We start from the raw sequence: 17,142 nt of genomic DNA on the forward strand, positions 1-17,142 counted from the left end.
AGAGCCGTTTCCCTCAGAGGGGGCTCAGCCCCCGTGCCAGGCTGCCCAGGGAGCTGGGGCAGTGCCCAGCCCGGGGGGATCCCAAGGCCTGGAGCTGAGGTGCTGAGGCCGTGGGTCAGTGCTGGGAGCTGGGGCAGTGCCCAGCCCGGGGGGATCCCAAGGCCTGGAGCTGAGGTGCTGAGGGCTGTGGGTCAGTGCTGGGCTGGGCAGGGGGAGGGGAGGGCTGGGACAATTCTCTGGTTCTATGAGGGGAACTGAAGCCCAGCACAACATTCACATTTCTTTCAAGAAAAGGGCTCAAAAAGGAGAAGGCAGCGAAGCCCAGCAGAGAGTCACAGTAACATGAACACACAAGGCACTTTATTGAATCAGACCCACAAAAGGCTGTTGCTTGAAGTGCTTGTGTTAAAACTGACCTCACACTAAATTAAATCCCCCCTAAGGTACCCATTGAACATCCTCCTGCATCACCCACCAAGTGCAGCCAAGTCCTTGAGCAAAAACAATCCCTTGTGGGGGTTTCCCTTTGCCCAAAGCAGGCTTAACCCAAACTGTCGTTCCTAACATTCTCCATATACACTACCAGGACTTTACCTCCTTCCAAAGGGTGCAAGTTCTGATTGGGCAGGGCCAGCTCGACTGACAGATCCCCTCAGTGCTGAGTCTCCAGGTGGCCTTTGCTAGATGTGTATCTTTACCCTCTGGCCAGTTGGTGATCACTTGCAGGAGGCCAGGGTGACTGGAGTTTCCTATACCCCCTCCTCCATGTCACATCAGTAGTGTGATGTGTGGAGCAGACCCTCCCTTTGAACACCCACACTGGCAGTCAGGGTACTAAGAAGAGTCCAGCTTCCATGCCAATTCCTTCTGAGGCACCTCCAACTCCATCATATGCTGCCAGTGTCCCCTTCTTAATGGAGTGTATCGGGCCTTGGATCCTCTGTATCCCTGGCTCCAAGGGGTCAGCCTCCAGCCCCCCAAGTGCTTCTTGCCAAAGGCTCCAGGTAGGGCCATTCTCTCCAGCTGCACATTTTTCACATCTAGTCCTGTCCAGACTGGCCCAAGGGCAACTGCCTGAGCAAACTCTTGTTCAGTGTGTTGAAAGCCTTGTTGTTGTTGTTTAGGGCCCTATTTGAATCATTTCTCTTCCAGGTGACTTGATAGAGAGGATTTACAGTAGTTGGGAATGTGCATCCTCCAAAACCCCACAATGCCCAAGAAAGTCTGGGGTTCTTTATTACTAGTTGGTGGAGACATGGCTGTAGTTTTGGTGATGATGTCCATTGGGATGTGCTGATGACCACCTTGCCCTTTCCCTCAGCCTGACCGAGTTGAAGGATTGTAGGATGCCTTCTTCAGAGTCTCCAGGAAGAACTGCTCATTCTCTAAGAAATCATGGTCCTGAGAAGAAAGGGATGACGGGAGAGATATCAGAGAGTGCTACACAAATGGAGTCACACAGCCCAGGGTGTCACTGGGTGAGGGAGGTACCCCAAATCCTACAGAAGAAGCCTCAAAGAGCATCCCAGCCTGGGGAAGGACCCAGCAGGGAAGCAGGGGGCTGAAGGGAGAGGACGGGGACATCACAAAGCCAGAGTCCAGTGGAGATGGCTTCTCCCACCCAGGGATGAGGTGAGGAGAGGGGCAAACCATCAGGTCCAGGATGTTGTCGATGAACCTGAGACAAGCTGTGAAGGTTCACCCATCCTTCTTTTGGCATCACTCCTCTAGGTGTGACAGGTTCTCTTCTGCAAGCCCACCCAGCCCAACAGCTCAGTAATGATCTTAGAAGACATCCCATCCTGTGGCTGCTGGGCTCAAATCAGGCTTCACCCAGCCCTGCTCCCATCCAGCTGGTTCCAAGCCCCTTCTCCAGCCCCAGTCTCCTCCCCCTCACCTGTTGGGCCCTGAGATTCAGCAGCAGCAGTGTGGCACAGAGCTCGGTGGGGCTGGCTGTGGCCGGGGTGCCCCTGCCAGCCCCAGGGCTGTGCTGAGGGAGCACCCTGACAGGAGCTGGAGGCTCTGCAACAAGAGCCCGACTGTGTGGTGCCACTGCCATCAGGGGAACTGCAAACAGAGACAACAGCATTCCTTTGCCTGCTGCCTTCATGTCCCTACAGCAAGGTCCTCCCCAGCTTCCCACTGCAAACAGGCTTTAACCCACCTGCCTGTCCCTTTCCGCCCCCTCTACACCCTCCTGGTACTGCCCTGCCTCAGGGAACTCCACTGAGCTCCTTCCAAGGACAAAGAGGCCAACTCACAGCTGAGGTTTATATACAGGGAACTAAATGAGCCCTCAGCAACATGCCAAGCCTCCTGAAGAGCAGAATACAAGTGCATCTGCCGCCCAGCCATTTCCCTACCCATTGGCAACAGGCAGAAAGCCTTACACAGTGTGCTGGAGAGGCCGTTCACAGGTGCCCTGAGGTCCTGGTCTGCAGTCAGCAGCATCATGGGGTTGTTGGGCAGCTCCTCACGTAGCTGTTCAAGCTGTCTCCGCTGCTGAGCCATGCTCAGCCGCACCTGCCCCATCCCCAGGAGAAAGGGAGAGAGAGAAGCTGTTGGCAAAGGTTCAGGCCCTCAACACAGTGGCCTCAGGACAAGGAAAGGTGAGGGGGTATTTGCCTGGTGCAGATGCTCTTCCTGCTGCCTCAGCTGCTCCAAGTGCTGCTGCATGGCCTGTAGCCTGCTTTGGTGCTCACCCTCCACTCTGCAAGCCTTCTGCAGCGCTCGCTCCCCCTCCTCATACTTCTGGGATGAGAGCTGTAAGGTAGAGAGGCTGCAGAGGCTGGGGCCAGGGCCCCTTGCTGCTCTGGGGCAGGTCTCCTTTCTGCATCCCCTTATTCACCTTCTAGGACAGCACTAGGAGTCCTGGCTTGGGGAGGGCTGTGAACCCTCCCAGCTTTGCTGCTGTGCTTACCTTGGCCTTGCTCTGCACCTCCTCCTCCTGCCGCTGCACACGCTGTGCAGCCACCTTCACCTTCTCCTTCTCCAGCTTCAGCTCTTGCCAGGCCTCATCCTGCAGCTCTCTGGCCTTTGCCAGTTCCTCCTCCTTGGCTTTCAGCTCATGGCCCCGGAACTTGAGCTCTGCCAGCTCCTGGAATGGGCACAGGGCAAACCAATGCACTACCTGCCCTGTCCTGGACACTGCTGTGAGTGGTGGAAGACATCTGGCCCTAGTGAGCTTCTCATGTGTGATGTGCAGCCTGGGGTGCAGAACAACACTCCCAGGTACTCAAGCAGTGCCTTCATCCATTGCCCCTTGGGAACAAGGCTGGCTGAGGTGGGATTATACACATACATACTCCCTTCCCTGGAAAGGACAGAGCCCCTCACCATGTTGCACACCCTAAAGGGGTGCTCAAGTCACAGCAGTTTGTCAGCAGTGGAAACACTCAGGCTGAATACTTATTTTCCCCTGTGGCAGCTCTTTAAAAATGCAGCTCTGCCACATTGTCTGTGCCACAGATCCCCTCTGGACAGCCCTAGGAGGGAGCAGAGCTGGCTCTGGCCACGTCCCCATGGCAGGGGGAAGACTTTGCTTACACCCATCATGGGGTTTTCCTCTCACCAGACTCATAATGGAGGTGGCTGTGCCTGGTCTGGCTGCCCCAATTCCTCACAGGCAGAAGGGAGAGACAGAGGCAACCCACGCTTCTGTCAGCATCTACAACAGGCTGGTGGAGGCTGCTCCCGGAGCAGCCTGATTCTCACCACCCCAAGTGACATCTCTGTGTTTAACACCTGATGGCAGTGTTGAGCCTGCCCCGTGGCACGGGAAGGGGTTGTGCTGCAGTACCTTCGCCAGGCTGATGATGGTGCCCTCTCTCTGGGACCCCATCTGCAGGGCTCGGCCCATGTCCCTCTCCATCTGCTCCTTACTCAGCTGCTGCTGGGCACGAAGTTCAGCCCACTCAGCCGCCAGCTTCTGGCGCTCCTCTGAGCACTTCTGCATCACCGATTGCTGCTCCGCCAGCAAAGCGCTCTGCAGAGTGTCACAAGAGAGGGAGAGGCAAAGCATTAAGTCCCCTTTGCTGCAGGATTTTTCTCCTTTAACCCACCTCTGCCACCAAACCCCACACAACACCCAGAAGCTGGTTCAAGCCCACAGTGCCTGGGCTGAGCCCTGCATGGACAGCTCTGCCCCTGCTTCCAGCTGCCAGGGGGCTGCTCTGATGGTGAGTCACTGTGACTGGGGGTGGGATTGAGGGGGCAAAGTGCTGCAGCCCAGAACCCAGCTCCTTCCTCCACCACACAGCACACTGTAGCCCTCCTCAGGCTCGGGCCACACGTGAACATCACCTGGAGCTGTCTGTCCCACCTCACCTTGGCCCTCTCCAGCTCTGCTCGCTCCACGGAGAGCTGCTGGCTCAGGACTCGCCGCTGCTCCTCCAGCGAGCGCTGCAGCGATTCCACTTTGCACTGCTCTGCTGTCGCCTTCCAGCGCTCCTGGGTTTGGACAAAGAGGAGAGACAGGGGCTGTTCCAGGCTCCTGGGGCAAGACATATCTATCCCAAACCCATACAGGAGGGCTGACTTGGGCAAAAGAGACAGCCTGGGCTCACCTGCTCCAGCTGCCGAGTCTGCTCACTCAGCCTGGCCTCCATTTTAGCAATCAAGTCCTGGAGCCCTCTCCGTTCCTCCTCCATGTCCTTCTGCTGCTGCAGCATTGTGTCTTGGAGCACTGGGCAGAGGGAGCAGCAGAGCCATGAGCAGCATGAGGTGGGAAGCCCTCTCTGTCCACACCATATTCACAGAAAAAAACCTGCATGCATTTGTGCTCATCCCCTTCTGCACATCCCCAGGACAGTTTCATAATGGGGCCACCCTGAGATGTTCAGTGACCGAGGCAGGCCAGGCTTTGCCAGTCTTGGTTCCCAGTCCCTGCCTGACTCAGAGCACCTTCTCCCCACTCCCTGGGTGCCTCCAGAGCCATTCCAGCACTGACAGATGGCAGCCGTACCCTTGAGCTGCTGTGCCCCTGTGGCCAGCTCCTGGGAGGTGCTGTGGTGCCTGGCCTCCACCTTGTGTGACAGCTCGTGCAGATCACTGGAGAACTTCTCCATCCGCTCGACGATGCTGTGCAGAGACCTGCAGAGAGGAGCAAGGAGAAAGTCACCCCTGTGGGGGACACATCACCTCACTGCAATGAAGAGGGAGTTGTGGTGGGCCAAAGGCCAGGCAGTGCTGCCCTGCCCCTCTGTGGGTCACAGCAGCGCTGCTGCTTAGGAGAGTACTGACAGACAGCAAACAGCTCAGTAGCCCTGGGAGAGGCAGCAGGGGGAAGAGGGGATGGGCTCTGTTGCCTCTGAGGCTGGTTCCTCAGGGAACACCATGGCCAGGGATCAATGTGGGGCTGGTACCTGGTGTGTGACGTGGCGCTGGTCACCGCTTCCATCTCCTGATCCTTCAGCCGCTGCAGCCGCTGGAGCTGCTCGTCGTGGTCCTGGCGCAGCTCCTGGATGGACGTCCTGCAGGACACAGGCAAGAAGCCCACCATGGGCTGTCTCAAACCTGTGCTCCATGTGACAGGCACTGTGTAAGAGGCCTGGTCATGGGGCTGAGAGGTGCCAGGAGCTGAGCTGGCATGGTGGGCTGTCATAGGGCATCTACATTTGGCATGGACCACATGCAGGGCTTAAGGGTCTCTCCACCAAAACCTGGCTTCTCATTGACCCAAACTATGTGGACACCAGTGGCTCACTGGCCTGAGTAAAAGGGATCAGTGCATTCACTCTGAAATGATGCCTCCAGACTGATCAACCTGTGTCCACCTACAAAGCAAATCCCCATTCCAAAAGCTACTGAGCCACCCACACCCCAGTGCTTCTCAAGCTTCCTTTCTCCTTTCACCACAGCCCCAGTCTGTTCCCTGGTTGCTTGGCCAAGAACAGGGCTACTAACTCCAGTATGTGCTGCTCTGACCTCTGCAGCTCTTGCAGCCGCTTCACCTCCAGCGTGTGCTGCTGCTCCAGTGCCGCCACGTGCTGCTGGTGCTGTGCCCGCAGCTCTGCCCGCGCCTGCTCCATGTCCCGGCTCTGCGACAGCAGCTGAGCCCTCAGCTGCTCCAGCTCCTGCCGCAGCCTCTCCTCCCGCTGCCCATGGCTCTCCTCCAACACCTTCATTTGGCATCTGCTCACAGAGGTCACAGCAAGGAAGAAGTGTTGCTCTCATGGCAATACCTGGAGCTCTCCACCCAAAGTGGTCGTGGGGATTTAGGAGATCAGTGTTGCTGTGTTTACAGGGAAACATTCAGACTCTCCACAGGCAGAGCCTCAAACCCTCCTGTTACTGCCCAATGCATTGCACTGGGGACACGCTGGCAATGGGACCTCTTCCTCACCACCCATGGGACAGTGTTGGTGAGTGGACTCCAACCTTGGCTCACCTGTGGGGCTGCTCTCTGTCCCCACCAGGTCCACCCCGATGCAACTCTCTGCCTGTCTGCCCCAGGGATGGATCGGGGAAGCAGCCCAGCCCTCCCCACCCCAGGGGAGACGGCTGTAAGCAAGGATCTGACAGAGGAGGGAAGTACAGGTGAGAGCCTGGTACCTGTAGGTGCTCTCGAGAAGATCCAGGTCCTTCTGGCGCTGCTGCTGGAGACTCTCCAGCAACAGCCTCTGCTGTGTCCGCTCCAGCTCCAGTGTCCGCACCTGCCGGGCACCCGGGGAGAAGGTCCTTGTGCTGCCCCAGGGACAGAGCTCCCACAGCAGCACTCAGTGGCCATGGCTACCTCTGGACAGAGAGGTTTCTCCTCTCTCCCCTGTCACTTTGATGCTAATTGAGTGGATATGACCCCTTCTCCTCCTCCTGGGTCACCCGTGGTCTCCCTTCCAGCAGGTGACGCGGCTCACCTGGCTCTCCAGCTCTGCCACACGGGCCTGGGCGCTGACCAGAGCTGCCTGGCAGCCTGATGTGTCCTCACAGAGCTGGGCAGTGCCATGCCCCAGCCTCCTGTCATGCAGCAAGCTCAGGCCTGGGGACTCTGCCTGTGGGTATAGAGAGAGAAGATCTAGGCCCTTCAGGATCAGTGGCTTTGTGGGGTGGCAATCAGGCCACAAAGGAAGGCTTGTGTCTCACCTGCAGCTGTGGGGCAGCCTGGAGCTGTGTCCTGGGTGTAGGAACCTGCAGAGACACAGGGCTGCTCTCAGGGAGGTAAAGTCCTGGGGGAACATTCCTCCTATAACCAGCTTACTGCAGTCCTTCCTCTGCTCCTCTCCAGCCCAGCCCTGTTGCTGGCCTGAGTCCCTTCTGATGCTCAGTAGCCCCTACCCCAGACAGAAGGATGCTGGGCTCCTCTTTCTCTGGGGACAGATTCAACGATAAGATCATCAGAGACAGTAGGTGTCCTGCCATGAAGGCAGGGCAAGGAGGCCCAAACAGATGAAAAAAGGGGGCTTCAAAGACAAAGCAAGAGCTGCCCTCTCTACCAAAGGCTCTGACGGCCCTCCAGTTCTCTAGAAACAATCTCAGGGGATCCTCACTACTATACTGAGGAAAATCTGCTGAAGCAAATTCCACTATCAACTGCTGTTGTTGAATTAATATAATGTATACATGCCCAGAGAACTCTGTAACTGCTGCTCAGGCAATGCAGCATTGTAAACCTCTGTGATTTACAAAGCAACCACAGCATACAGGCTTTGGCCTGATAAATTCAACTTGTGGTATCTCAGAGCTCTCCAAACACTTTGCCTCCATGAACCCAGGCTCCCACAGATGCACAGAGTTGCATGACTGAGTTGGTAGGGGAGGACTTACCATCACTGGCCTGATCCTGCACCTCTCAGGGCCACAGGCCCAGCAGACCTACCTGAGCAAGTGGGACAGGGCCCTGCATGTCCTGCTCTCCTGGGAACATGGCTGTAGAGGCTGAAAATTGAACAAGTCTGTGATTTAGACATGGCAACAGGAATCATCCCCTCCCAGAAAGATGAAGGTCAGCAGAGTGAGAAGGGTTCTGCTCTGCTCTGGTGGGTGGTGCTGGGAACAGAGGGTCAGACAGGCCTGTCCATTTATGCACCCCTACCCCACCTCACGCACAACAGGGGCACTCTGCCATGCAGAGTAAGTCTGAGGGCAAAGCATGGCTCCTCCTCCATCTCCATCACCCAGGGAGGAGGCTGAATCCTCTAAGATACTTTCAGTTGGCTCTGAACTGGTGCACAGCCTCAGCCCAGGGCAGGAGCAGGTCTTCTAGCACCCAGCACTAGTGGGACAAGCACATGGGCAGGAGAGGGAAAGAGAAGGGACAGCATGAACTCACATCCACCAAAAGAAAGCAAGTCTCCTGCAGCCCTCTGAAAGCCCAAAGGCAGCCCTGCAGAGCTCAGTGTGCCCCAGTACCGTGTCCCCACCACACCACAAAATGGGGATGGTGGGATCCTGCAGCATGGCAACCTGCTCCCACGCTGGCTGCTCAAAGCCTGGGCAGCAACTCCATGGCCAAAGGCCATGCTGTGACTCCTGACTTTTTCTTGCTTTGCAGGGCAGGGGGAGCCTCTCTGCATCCTGCTGCCCAAGTTGTACAATGCCAGGAAACGCACCCAGGGCGCTGGTGTCTCTGCAGGGATCCTCCTTCGCAGCCTCCGACGGCGGAGCTGAGGCTCGTTTTTTGGTGCTGAGCCAGGGCACTGGCTGCCTGCAGGGACAGACACAAGTGATGCACAGCAGTGCCACAGCTCAGGGAGAGGCACACAGATATTGCTCTGCTTGGCTCTCTCAGTGATCCAACAGACAAGAGCCTGACAAACCTTCCGAACTGCCTTCCCTCCTAGGTACAGAGGCCCCAGACCCGAAGTGATCCCTGCTGGCTCCCAGCCCTCCTCACTCCCCCATTTCACACACAGAGCTGCTTTCTGCAGGACATATGTCCCATGGAGGGTGCCTGAGAGCTGACAGAGGCCTTACCCAGAGCTGTCTGCAGTGGCTGTGTCCTGCAGGGCAGCTGCCTGCTGCGGGGCTCCCGTGGAGGCGGCTGGATGGCTGCAAGCAGAAACACCCGATGTGGGAGAGCCCATGAGGCCAGGAAAGGCAAGATCTTGTCCCTAACACCAGCTCCTGCCCTGCAGGTGAAAGCCTCTATCCCATTTGGCTGTGCCAGGATTCAGCCTCCTGGCTGCAGAGGGAGCAAAGCCACCTCAAAACCTCCATCACTGGTGTTCTGCCTTGTTTCATGCCCCTCCTTGCCCTGGACAGCAGCAGCTCCAGCTAACACAGCCCTGCACATCACACACAGCTCTTTGCAATTCCCTTCTGAGTCCCATTCTAATGGCACAAGGCTCAACCTCTGGCTGTGGAAACTCAGCTGGAGGAGGCTGTTTGTCTGGAACTAGGGAGGAATGAAGGGGAATGAAGGCAGGAATGAGGAACACAGTGTGTGCTGTGGGGCTGTGCTGATCCAGGACAGCTCTGCAGGACCTGGAACAGCGTGTGCAATTTTGGCCACACCTGCAAGGTGAGCCCAGAGGTGTGATGGGACTGCAGGCTGGATCAAGTAGGGGAAAGCCCTGCATTATTACTCTGACCCAGGACAAACTAGTGCTTAAAACTGATTGCTCAAATCTGAGACAAGGGTTTCTGAGAGGTGCTGCTGGAACAGCTACACGGGGAGCAAGCAGGAGCAGCGTGGCCATCAACTGTGCCTTTACCTGACAGCAGGATGGAGATGCAGCCTTTCCCCTGGAGCCTCTGAGGCCTTGGCATTTCTCTCCTGGGTCTTTGCCTGTGCTTGGGCTTTTTTACGAGCCAAGGCAGCGCTCAGCCAGTTCTCCTCCTCCAGCGGGGCCGCTTTAGCCGCTGCCTCCTCTGCAGCCGGGATGTGGCTGGCGGGGCCAGGCCGTATGGCTGGGGCAGGGCTGGGGCAGCTAACAGCAGGGCTGCCCTTCACTGCAGACAGTGGCTCTGAATCCATCACATCCTCATCCTTCAAGCCCAGCCAGTCGCCTCCAGCCCTCCTGCCCCGCACAGGGCTGCTGCTGGCTGCAGGAAGAGCTTTGGAGTGGAGCTCCTGTTTTACTTCGCTGCTGCTGTTGTTTGAAAACCTGCTGCAAGGAGAAGCAGTTCCATTTCAGCCTGAGAGGGGGCCCCAGGGCCCCTGCCTGCTCTGCTGCAGGAGCACTGTGTCTGGACACACACAGAGCACCATACCTGACAGACTGCCTCCTCGTTAGCTGGCTCTTGGGCACAGAGGCCACCGAGGGCTGGTATGCTCCAAAGATAAAATCTTCCTTGTCCCAGTCCTCTTCCTTCTCTGTTCAAACAAATAGCCTTGAGTCAATGCCCAGAGAAGCAACTGGGTGCAAAGACATCAGCCTCCCTCCTCCTCTGCAGTTCCCACTGCAATTGCTGCCTCTAGGAAACACAGCTAGAGATATCTTCTCTGGAAACCCCGAAGCAATGTGCATCCTCAGCGTGGCTGGGTAAAGCTTCTTTGTTGGCAATTAGCCCTCATCCAAAGGCAACTCAATTATGGCTACTGTGCAAAGAAATGCTCCCAGGCTGCTGTGAGGGCAGAATGCAACCCTCTTGTATTAGCCACCTTACTGCCACAGTGACCAACAGCCCATTAGCAATCCCCCCTCACCCCTACAGAGATGGTATTTCCCTTGCAAGGGCATCAGTGGTCAATCTTGCTCTTCCAAGCCAACACCATCACCTCTGCAGACCTTCCCAGCATCCCTGGCTGCACTCACCTGGCTGCTTTTGGTACTTCTTATCCAGTTGGAACTCCTTGTGCTCTCCCATGCCTGGCTGCTCCAGGGTTTTGCCCATGGAGCCTCGTCCCAGCAACTTGTCCAGCTTGGAGCAGGCTGGCTGGAGCACATCTCTGTTGGGGACACAGCAGCAGATGAGTTTCTCTAAGAGGCTGGGCTGTTCCTTGTGACACAGCCTTGCCAGGGTGCTCTGGCTTTTCTCCAGAGTGAAACAAGGCTACTTTTGCCTCTTTCTGGGACTCACAGGCAGAAGGCTCCAGCACTTCTCACACAGCACAGTGATCTCATCTCAACACACAAGCCCTTCCCTGCTTTACTCCCACTGCTTTTTCATTGCCCTTACTCTTCTGCCTTCTTTCCCTGCTTCTCATGTCCTTTGGGATCATTGCCAAATCCCAGTGCATCCATCAGGTCATCACCATCATCTTCAAACGTGAGCTGCTCCCTCCTCCGGGCTGTGGCCACGGTGTGCAGGGGTGTCTGGAGCGGGTTTGGCCCTGTGGATGGGATCACACATTGTAGGAGATTTCCTCAGGGAAAACCTTTGGGTTTTTTTTTAACAAGAGATCAAAGTAGCCCTGCCTGCTCTTACCTCTCAGGACCTTTCACAAAGCCATTTCAAAATCAGTCTTTTTCAGTGACCAAATCTGATAGTAAATGATAAAGTGACAGCTGGGCCATGGCCTGGTCTGTGGCCATGCATCCCCTGATGGGACACTGCTGGGTGTCCCTAACACAGGGGTTTCCACCTCTAGCAAGCACCAGGAGCTTTATTAGCTTTGTAAGTTTTCAGTCAGATAATTCCTACCTCCCTTAACCCAAAATTCCTGCTTCACCAATGTACCTTAGTCCTTGCTCTAACCTACCAACTGCTACTTGTGTCCAGAGGGGACTTACCAGAAGGAAAAGCAACTTTAGGGGACTATCAGACCCATTAGCATCCCTGCTGCAGCAACAAAAGGGATGAGTGCCTGTAACACAGCCACGGTGCTGCTGGATCCCACCCAGAGCTGGCCCAGCTGTGGTTTGGAGTGTACTGGGGATGCTCTTGGCCACTCAAATCCTAACCCAGAATTTGGCAACATGCAGAACAGGCTGCATGAGGTCAAAAGTAAGATCTGAGCCTCCATTCAAGGAAATTAAAGGTCAGTTCTGTAACCTCCAGCACACTGGAAATACCAAGTACTTGGTGAGCTGTGTCTCAAGTTGCTCTGTATAGGACCAGACAGAGATGGCACTAGGTGGCTTTCAATTTAACCAGTCTGGACCTTGCATAAACTAATCCAGGATGTTGATTCATGTAATACAAAAAGGATGCATTGAGCAATCCTGCTTACCTTTCCCTTTGCTCTCTTCTGGGTTTTTCTCAAAGCTGCTTTTAGTACCTGTTGGAATTGGCTTCTTGGGAGCATCCTGCTCCTCAGTGGTCAAAAGCTTGGCCAAAGAACCATCTAAATCAGGGAATTACCCCATAGAGGCAGGAAAGGAAAAGAAGAACAGAAACAAACCAACCCAGCATTATTTAGAAAAACAGCTCTGCACTCAGCCAAACCCTATCCCCTACCATGTGCAGGTGGGGACAGGAGGCCATATCTGCCCAAAGCCATGAAGGCAGGGTCTGCAGGGACCTGGGACACTCTGGAGTCTCCCTGAACTTCAAATACTCAACAGTTAATTTTCTGTTCATTTTTTTTTAAAAGCTTTCTTTCTCCTAGGAGAAAAAAACCAACACTTTGTGTACTTCAATGCTTGAGTACTGTCTAGGCAAAGAAAAAAGGGGAAATCATCTGAAGCCCATTAGTGATTTTAACAGATGTTGATCTTGGTGGGCTCTCTTTCCAAGCAGATCAGGCAGATCCCACCAGAAACACTTTGCACTGCACCAGGGAACAGCCAAATGGTGTTTGGTGGGAGTTGGCAGCATGGCTGTCATTGTCACTGCTGCATGTTACCACAGCATGGTAAGAGGCCAGACCAGGCATCTCCCAAGGGCCAACACATGACCAGAATAAAACTCCTTCAAAAAGGGACCAGGAAAAGATTTTAGGGAACAAATCCACCTTTTGTTCTCAGATGAAAACATTCCCTGCTCATTTGCAGTTAAGTTGTGAAGAGAAGAGCAAAAACTCCTTTTTACCTTTCTCAGGAGCTAGCAGTTTCCCTGTGGCTTTTGCTCCTCCTTCTCCCAAGGCATCCCATTTCCCAGGACCTTTCACAGTTGTCTTCCCTGGTGCAGAACTGGGTTTTGATATCCTCAGGAGATCAGCTTCCATGTCATCCATATCCTGGGAAGGAAGAGGACAAGGATGAGAGCAGGGTAAGCACTACTACAGCCCCAGTGCCAGTGTGCCCTTTGGAAGCTGATGCTGGGGGCCATGGCTGGAGGCACAGCAGAGGGAGATGGAGGCAGTTACACACTCACCTTCAGGGTCTGCAGCAGATCCTGTGGGTCTGCATCAGAGGCACTGGATCCCTGCGTGCCAGGAGGGGGAGAGATCAAAGATGAGCAGACTTCGGACTCCTCCCCCCTCACTCCAGCCCCTGGTTTCCCTCATTTTATGAGAATGACCAACTCCTCTGGGTGTCCTCACTAGAAACTTCCCTGTGCCTTGATTCCTTTGCTGAGATTCTGCTGCCTCAGGGATAAGCATCAGGAAAACTCAAGGGCATTGCTTTGAGCAAGGGTTCTTCTTACAACACTTTACCTGAAGTACACCCAGGGAGGCTGCAGTAGCACATGTCTCCTGGCATCTGGAAGCCCTTCAATCACCATCCACCCACTCCCCTGTCCTGTCTTCCCTACCCCACAGGGATGCCATAGAGGGGTCACCTCTTCAGCCAAATTTCACAGTTCATCTCTGATATCCTACTGCTGACTTGGAGGGGCAGATACCAGGCTCAGCCCTTGAGACACTTGGGCTCTCTTCTGAAACGTGGGCTCACCTCTGCAGCTTCACTGTCCTCTGCAGGGAGTTTGCTGAAGAAATCATCCTCTAGAAGAGACCTGTGACACAAACCTGGGTGTTAGCAGCAGCACATGTGAGCTCAGCAAGGGTGCCCTGAGGACAGCCAGGCCAGGCAGTGGGATATGGAGGGAGCACATGGGCACACCACAGCAGTCACATCATAAAACAGAAAATGAGTCTAAAATAACACTAGGAAAAAAGATTGTAGCACTGTGACTGCTGCATTTAAGCAAGCAGCTGTTAAAAGGGAAATTTAGAGAAGATGTAGAGGGTTGGGGGCACCCAGCTCTTGTTAAAAAGCTTCAGGCTCAGGGCTCCCAGTTGCATCACAGGTAACTCGCCTTCCCAGAGACAGGGAGTGAGGTGGAGAAGCCAAGGATGGGGCAGGTCAGAAGGACCTGGGGAACACAGAGAGATGTGCAAGTCAGAGAGAGGCTGTGTCTGAAAGGCACTCACTTCTTGCTGGCCAGCGAGTTGCTGCCCCGGACTCTCCCACTGCTGCCTGTGGCTGGATGGGGAGCTCTGGCAGATTTATCAGGAGACTCATCTGGAAACAAGACAGGGAGAGATTAGGATGATGACCATAAGCATATTCCTGGCCTAGGCACTCCCAAGGGGGATTTTTACCATCTCTCCATGAGCTGCAGAGGTTTTCAACTGGAGATAAACTTCACTTTCCCTCCCCAACCTTATGTCCAAGCTATTCAACATCATCTGACTCTGGGATGGCCTGCTCTCAGCTTCATCCCCCTCACAGATCAATGGCTCTTGCACCAGCACCTCCTGCTCCCAGGAGGGAGGCAAGACTACAAGGATGCTGCCCTTTCAGATGCAAAGAAGGTTCATTTTACCATCATATCCCAGAAGGTCACCAAGCACATCATCAATAGAGCCTAAAAGGAGACAAATTAAAGGTGTTGAGCTCACCAAGCAGGTGTAAAAAGGCTCCCTCTTTCAACATAGCTTGCTCTTTTGAGATCCCACAAGCAGAAAGGTTTGGTCTCAAGCATCATCAGTGTAAGGCCTTCCTTGCTCATCCAGAGAGAATTACCAGGACTTGATCCAGTATTATATGGATAAAAGATCTGACTTCACTTGGACAGAAATGAGGTATCTTTATCAAGACAGGCACAGTCCACACGCAGCACTTATCTGTGAGCTGCACCTCAGAGCCCTTGGGCAACCCCAAAAGCACTGCTTCAGTACTAGGGGCTGCAGGAGGTCTCCAAACAAGCAGTTAGGGATTAGGTGAGGGGAAGGACTGAAAAAAATGCATATATTCTCCCCTAGATTTTAGAAATCCCCAAAGAAAGGTAGGTAGGACCCCAGCGAGCAAATCCACTTGATGTGAGAGGCAGGGGAATATCTCTGGATCAGGAAGGACACGATACACTCAACTGCAGCTTTCAGACTACCATGAAACACTTCAGTAGCCAGGACTGCCACCTGAGCTCAGTGTCCCCTCTTCTCTGCCCCACACATTCCCAGCAGATCAAAGCACCTATAGACAGCGAAAGGAAAGCACAAGACAGTACATACCTCTTAAACTTCTCATGGGTTTTGTAGCCTACAGAGAAAGACAAATTCCCTCATTAGAATATTGAGCAGGTCTCACCTGGACTTCCTCAAAACACATTAAAGCCAGAGGCAGGTTTTTCCAGAGCAGCCCTCTGAGCAGCAACAGTGAAGCCCTCCTCATACCCATGCTGTCTGGGAAACAGCTTATGAAACCCAGGGGGACCACAATGATATTTGCAACCTTAGAGACACCAGTGGGCACAGCCCCTCCTGACTGACAGCTAGGCAAAAGCCTCCAGCCCTTGGCATTACTTACACCTCCAAACAGAGGTACCAGAGCATCACATTTGGGGTTCCCAGGCTTGCCTTTGTACTCTATCACACTCACCATGGCAGTGTCCCAGCCTTCCCCCGCTCCAACAAGTCTGTTTACAGGCTCTTCCGATCTCCACGTCACGTTGCAGAGGGATCTGACACTGCTGATCACACCAACCTCCTACCTGCAGGGACAGGAGGATTTCCTGATCAGCTCTTATGGCCAGTGACACTTCCCTGCAACACATTTCCCTCTCCTGCTCAGGGCCCCCCTGCAGCCTGCCAGGCTGACTCCAACCTCTCCAAGGCACTCCAAACAAAGCTTCAGCTGAGTCTTCAAAACCACCCCGCACTCCCTAAAACAGTCTCGAGCTGCTGCTGTGGTTTGCATGGAAAACATCACACCGAGGAATCCCTAACGAGCGGGACGGCTGCAGCCGCGGAGCCCACGCAGGAAACAAAGCGGTGCCGGAGCGAGGCAGCGAGCAGCATGCAAGCGGCGTCCCCCGCCTCGGACCGCCAGAGCCCTGCACCGCCGGAGCCCTGCACCGCCGCAGCCCTGCACCGCCGGAGCCCTGCACAGCCGCAGCCCTGCACCGCCGCAGCCCTGCACCGCCGGAGCCCTGCACCGCCGCAGCCCTGCACCGCCGGAGCCCTGCACCGCCGCAGCCCTGCACCGCCGGAGCCCTGCACCGCCGGAGCCCTGCACCGCCGCAGCCCTGCACCGCCGGAGCCCTGCACCGCCGCAGCCCTGCACCGCCGCAGCCCTGCACCGCCGGAGCCCTGCACCGCCGCAGCCCTGCACCGCCGGAGCCCTGCACCGCCGGAGCCCTGCACCGCCGCAGCCCTGCACCGCCGGAGCCCTGCACCGCCGGAGCCCTGCACCGCCGCAGCCCTGCACAGCCGGAGCCCTGCACCGCCGGAGCCCTGCACAGCCGCAGCCCTGCACAGCCGCAGCCCTGCACCGCCGGAGCCCTGCACCGCCGCGCTCCCGTGTCCCGGCGCACCCGCGCTGCCCGCAGCAGCCCGCTCCCTGCTCACCGCAAACCCCTTCCCGCGGCCCTGGCACGCAGCAGGCCCTTCCCCTTCCCTTTCCCGGGACGATGGGAAATGTAGTTCCCGCCGGGCTCCGGTGAGGGCTGGGACTTAGGGCCGCCCGCAGCCGGGAGCCGGCGGCTCCGCTCGCCCCGCAGCTCGCCGGAGGCGCTGGGGCGGTGCAGGGGTGCCCGAGGGCTGCACCCCCGAGCCCTCGGCCACCTGGGACCCCGGCCCGGCAGAAAGGGCCGAGAGCAGCACCACGATGGTCCCCCGGGAGGCACGGAGGGTGTTTGCACCCCCATCAGCTCTACCTTCAAAGCCGGGAGGCTGAGCGTGGCACCAATCACTCACCCGTGCTCCAAAGGGTCAAGCTTTAGCAAATGCAACCCAGCAGCCTGTGCAGCAAAGGCGCTCTGGCACTGCTGCAAACTGTGAATGGGAACCACCACAAGTTGAGGTGAAAAAAGGGAGCTCACACTTAGGGAAGCTGGGAACAGGACAGTCGGCACTGCTCCTGCCTCATTCGCTTGTACTTGAGTTATTACGTCCACAAAGTTCAATGGGAAATGTCAGCCTGTGAGATTTTCTAA

The 17,142-nt window shown here is 55.8% G+C and overlaps 1 protein-coding gene across 5 annotated transcripts; it reads right to left on the reverse strand.

Annotated features, from left to right (window-relative positions):
- Window positions 1-394: 394 nt before the first annotated feature.
- On the reverse strand, window positions 395-17,095 carry FBF1 (Fas binding factor 1). Of its 5 annotated transcripts, none has more exons than XM_062010582.1 (30): window positions 17,029-17,095; window positions 15,588-15,699; window positions 15,221-15,248; window positions 14,533-14,574; window positions 14,138-14,228; window positions 13,659-13,719; window positions 13,138-13,188; window positions 12,853-13,000; window positions 12,053-12,166; window positions 11,059-11,212; window positions 10,695-10,828; window positions 10,150-10,252; window positions 9,651-10,046; window positions 8,911-8,985; window positions 8,547-8,641; window positions 7,814-7,872; window positions 7,081-7,125; window positions 6,855-6,989; window positions 6,553-6,653; window positions 5,926-6,132; window positions 5,364-5,471; window positions 4,964-5,091; window positions 4,566-4,684; window positions 4,327-4,449; window positions 3,800-3,985; window positions 2,921-3,097; window positions 2,626-2,763; window positions 2,391-2,523; window positions 1,898-2,067; window positions 395-1,401 (listed from the first exon to the last, which is right to left on the reverse strand). In XM_062010582.1, exons 2-30 carry the CDS (start codon window positions 15,588-15,590, stop codon window positions 1,318-1,320), a joined length of 3,408 nt encoding a protein of 1,135 aa, XP_061866566.1. In that variant the 5' UTR covers window positions 15,591-15,699; window positions 17,029-17,095; the 3' UTR covers window positions 395-1,317. The 5 variants fall into 5 exon arrangements, with proteins under 5 accessions (XP_061866566.1, XP_061866567.1, XP_061866568.1 ...); XM_062010583.1 differs by lacking the exon at window positions 17,029-17,095 and adding an exon at window positions 16,522-16,541; XM_062010584.1 differs by lacking the exon at window positions 17,029-17,095 and adding an exon at window positions 15,813-15,865 and having other exon boundaries at window positions 9,651-10,043.
- Between the last annotated feature and the right edge of the window lie 47 nt (window positions 17,096-17,142).

The sequence above is a fragment of the Colius striatus genome, chromosome 18 (assembly GCF_028858725.1).
Source record: "Colius striatus isolate bColStr4 chromosome 18, bColStr4.1.hap1, whole genome shotgun sequence".
In the NCBI taxonomy this organism is placed as follows: domain Eukaryota; kingdom Metazoa; phylum Chordata; class Aves; order Coliiformes; family Coliidae; genus Colius; species Colius striatus.